This window comes from Etheostoma spectabile, chromosome 17 (genome assembly GCF_008692095.1).
Source record: "Etheostoma spectabile isolate EspeVRDwgs_2016 chromosome 17, UIUC_Espe_1.0, whole genome shotgun sequence".
Classification (NCBI taxonomy): Eukaryota; Metazoa; Chordata; class Actinopteri; order Perciformes; family Percidae; genus Etheostoma; species Etheostoma spectabile.
In genome coordinates, this window is record NC_045749.1 from 7,941,467 (window position 1) to 7,945,869 (window position 4,403).

A 4,403-nucleotide genomic window follows, 5' to 3' on the forward strand; every position below is an offset into this window, starting at 1 on the left:
TACACATGTTCCACCAAAACAAGTTCCTTCCCAAGGTTATTTTGCAGAGGCACCGTTGCTCTGTCCTGCACTTAGTGACAATTGTGATTGGGTTTAAAGAAATGCCAATAAACCACTGCACGTTTTTTCTCCTATCCAAGAAGGGTGTGTGGACTGGCCAGACCCTACTCCACAGTGCTGTGGAGTAAAGTCTGACAATGCGAGACTAACTCTCTAGTGACACAGAATCTGACAGTGGCACCAATTTCTGCAGGCTTCACGTTTCCTTACCTACTTTCAAATTCCTGAAGTGAGTAGGGCTAATGAAGTAAGTCCCATAGTAGTGGGCATAATGAGTGCATTTGTACTTCAAGCTTCATTTTCAAATCCAATGTAAAAATATTCACCTTGTATATAGCTGGTGTGCTCAACATGGCATAATTTATCATGGCTGGTGTGTCCAATATCCTCCAGGCAGTGTGATATTGATGCATGGTGTTATTTCCTTCTCTGACCCATTGGACTTGCACTCTCTCTGTGATCCAGGATGTCTTGATTTACAAATTTAAGGTCCAGACAGACCCGGGGGTTGACTGACATGAGCTATTGTAAGATGTCTATGATATGCACACAAGGTTCTGAACATGTCCTCCTTTCTTTGTCTGTCTTCTCTCTTTCTCTTTTTTATTATCACTACAGGCTGTGGAAACCAACCTGGCATCCAAGGACAGTCACTGGGTCTATGCCAATGAGGTAAGGCCAAACACACTTGCACCTGAATGAATTTAGACCTTAGTGTGAGTTTTCCTCTGTCAACACAGTCTCATACGCTGCCAAGGCGTACACAAACACATGGAAACTTACAACACTGTCACTGTGTACACTTTTGTATTCATTTAAAACAACTGCACGTCTTTTGTTTTCATTTTATCTTGGCTGCCTAAGCGACTGAGCCTTAATGTGATATTGTATAATTGTCCTCCCTTTAGCTGTTGACATTAGTGTGTCTTTTCCCCTCTGTACCAATGCTCAGTGTGTATGACACTGACCTGAAAGTGGCAGTAACAGCACAAAATTCAGATGCACTTACAGAGAAATACAAGCACTTCAAGTGGACTGCTAATCAGCACTGCATTTCCCTTAATTCAATATGATTTGGAGATAAGGTGGGGGTGTCATAGGATTGGACTGATACTAAAAGCAGTGTGAAAGAAAGACTTTAGATAAAATGTTTGTCCCCATGATTAACTTGGAATGTATGCATTGCGGTGCCTAATAGGATGTCCATGTGTTTTAATGAAATGTCACCTCTTCACTAATACAAAAATCTATGCTCAACATCCAAAACAAGACCCATATTGATCCATAATCCATGGAGCATGATTGTGTGTATGTTGCCCAGATAGCCATGTTGTCTAAGCAACAATCAATTTTCACATACTCGGGTTATGTGTGGTAAAAGTACTCTTGACACAGAAAAAGATAACTTATATTTGTCACTAGACTTTTTTGAACAAGTATGAAATAGTTGCTTTAGTTAGAAATTCACAGTGCAGCATGTCAGTGTATTTCACTAGCTTGGATCTCATTTATAAACGTGGTGTACGCACAAATGGGGCTGATAATGTGCGTACAGCACTTCCCACGCAAAGGTTGTTATTCATAAAAAACAAACTTGATGGGGAGAATGCGCGGTCCTCCATGCAAACTCTGACCCATGTGTACACACATTTTGAAGACAGTGGGAACTGATGTCAGACTGCAGAAAGTACATGTGGGAATAACAATTACTCGTAATATTTTCAAGTATTGATCTTAAGATTTGATGGCCGCTGTCTCACCATCGCATTGTCTGCTACGGAGCACATGAAGAGAAGATGGCCCGACGCCTTGGAACACAAGATAGCATCAAATAATCTACCATTAGATAACCACAGAACACAGTGTAAATAACCAAATATCTGTCTTTAAACTTATGCATATATCTTTAAATGTCTAAGTCTGAAAATACAGCCGTTAAGCTCTTGCGCAATCGTTACACTTAATGTCCTCATTATCAGTCCAAACTTTAATACTGTTTGTGACGAAACCTGCATGAAAAAAAAAGTGTGTTAGACATTTGTCTTCAAATTGTATCTTGTTGTATCTCGTATCTAATTGATGCTATGGTTTTGGCAAGGTGTGTACAATCACAAATTGTTGTAAACATAAATGCCGCGGTGACCCTCGTATGTAAAGATGCATAATGGCACTGCAGGAGGACTACGCCAGTGGAAGAATCAGGAGAGAGATACTTCAGGGACCATGACGATGACTGTCTAATATGCGGATTTAGATTCCCTAAAGCTGTGCGCTTGGATCTATGTACTGAATTGGGCCAGCAGGGAGTGCACCGCGCCGGAACCGTGCCATTCCAGTCCAAATACAGGTCCTCCCCACTCTGGTGGCAACCGTTTGTTTCCAGCAGTAAATGGCAGACAGCTAAGTGTTCTATGTAAATATTAAATGTAACCTTCAACTTTATCACTAAGGCTTGTCAGGATTTAAAATATAGTTCTGTTAAATCTCATTATATAGGTCTGGTATATCGCAGCCATCCCTGAGTGGCGTAATGCCTGCCGTTTTGGAAGATATTATTAATAAAGGTAGTCTATAGATCAGGTGTCCCTACACTGTGCGAGAACAGGCCGAAATTATAATTCAATTTTCAGCAATTTTTAAGCGTCTGAGACGTTTTTAGTTTTTTTCCTAGTCATGATTTGGCGTAATGAAAGAACAACTGCATGCCAGGGTCATTAACATACTGATGTTCAGCATTCTTGAGGTGCTTTGCATTGACTATTTATGGGTATAAATGGGTGTGTACAGGGCTGGATAAGAGACTGATTCACATCTGAATCAAATCTGAATGTTTTTTGGAATAAGCCATTTTTGGGTTTTGGGCGTACGTACACTTTTACTATCCTACGCACAGTTTTATAAATGAGACCCATGGTATGTAAATTACCTCATTTAGACTATAATGAGCTTTTATAGAATCACTGCCTCATATGTTTCAAATGATTTCCACCATGCATTTCAGCACACACTCAACTGAAATATTGATTTACAACAGCTCATGAGACCTTGATTTCTTTCAAACTTTATCCGTGTCTGGCAGCTTACACATTACACAATTTGTTAATTTGTCTCCAAAAAAGACCTAAGTACCCTCAGTTGATAGGATCAGGACTGTTATTCTTAAAATAAAACAGTATTCACATACAAATTCATGCATGTCTTTTTCAGTCAATTACCACACACTTCCACTAAGACATTAGCTTAAATTGCATCCGACTCTGGAACGTATGAACTAATGGCATGCTAATTTCTATTGCACTACTTAATGGTTGGTGTGATGTGGCTTACTGTAGAGTTATTTCTCCCTAGTGCACATTGTAAGGGGAAGAATGTGCATGTTGTATCTGTGAACAATGTAACATATCCCCATTTTGTTTTCCTTGCGCTTTTTTTCTGTTTTCTTTTCTATTTCCTGTAAATTTTGATTATATTGTTCTCTTCTTATTTGTTTCCCTGCTTTCAATCCCTTCCCCAAGATATACTGACAATTACCTTGAAATAAGAATAACACAGACTTGTTGAAAAGTCTAACAAGAAAATTCAATTACTACTCATGCCGATCTATTTATCTCCCGGCCGTTGGCCTCCACAGCTCCTCTCATGTACAAAACATGAACTCTGAGCACCTCAGTAGCACCTCTTGTTTAGATTTTAGTTTTCTCCTAGAGCCTTTTAAATTCCTAAACCTTGATCAACAAGAGTCACCTTGTAAATTGAATCCAGGCATGTATCGAACAGCAAATGATTTATCCACAAATCTTGCTTATCTCTAAAAGGAAAGGGAAAGGAGATTTAAAGGAAGGTACAGAGCTAATCTGTTTCCATTAGCCTGTGATTTAATTTCTAAGCAGCCTCCCACATGGCTGATAGCACAAGTGTGCACAAGGTTTTTTAATTCACTGAAATACGTGAGGGCCAGCAAACACATTGATTATCAGAATGAGATTCTCGGATTTTTAGTATGTTTCTATTTTATTATCTTTTCAAGGTATTTTTACAAACTGCAACAACCGTGAATCACTCTCCTTTTGTAGAAGCTGGTGGTGAAATCTGTACTCTCTCACTCAACAGGTAGATACTGTTTCCTGTACACATGGAAATCCTGTTAGCCTGATCAGATGCAATCTGGGTGTATCACAAAATCCTGCAGGGAAATAACAGCTTTCTATGTTACCCCTTTATGCACCGACAGTCCCTAGTTGACAGTTGTTCCTATTCAGCTGCCTGGGCGGGACTGAGTTGTAACATTCATTTTAACCAGGTGATCTTGAAGCTCACTGTCACTCGCCTGCCCCCCCCCCCCC

The 4,403-nt window shown here is 39.8% G+C and overlaps 1 protein-coding gene across 3 annotated transcripts in view; it reads left to right on the plus strand.

Annotated features, from left to right (window-relative positions):
• Nucleotides 1-4,403, plus strand: part of grid1a (glutamate receptor, ionotropic, delta 1a) — a 251,913-nt gene that overhangs the window by 202,021 nt on the left and 45,489 nt on the right. For all 3 annotated transcript variants that reach the window (XM_032540950.1, XM_032540948.1, XM_032540949.1), the window contains exon 5: nucleotides 679-732. In XM_032540950.1, the coding sequence (XP_032396841.1) occupies nucleotides 679-732 (54 nt within the window). The remainder of the gene's footprint in view (nucleotides 1-678; nucleotides 733-4,403) is intronic.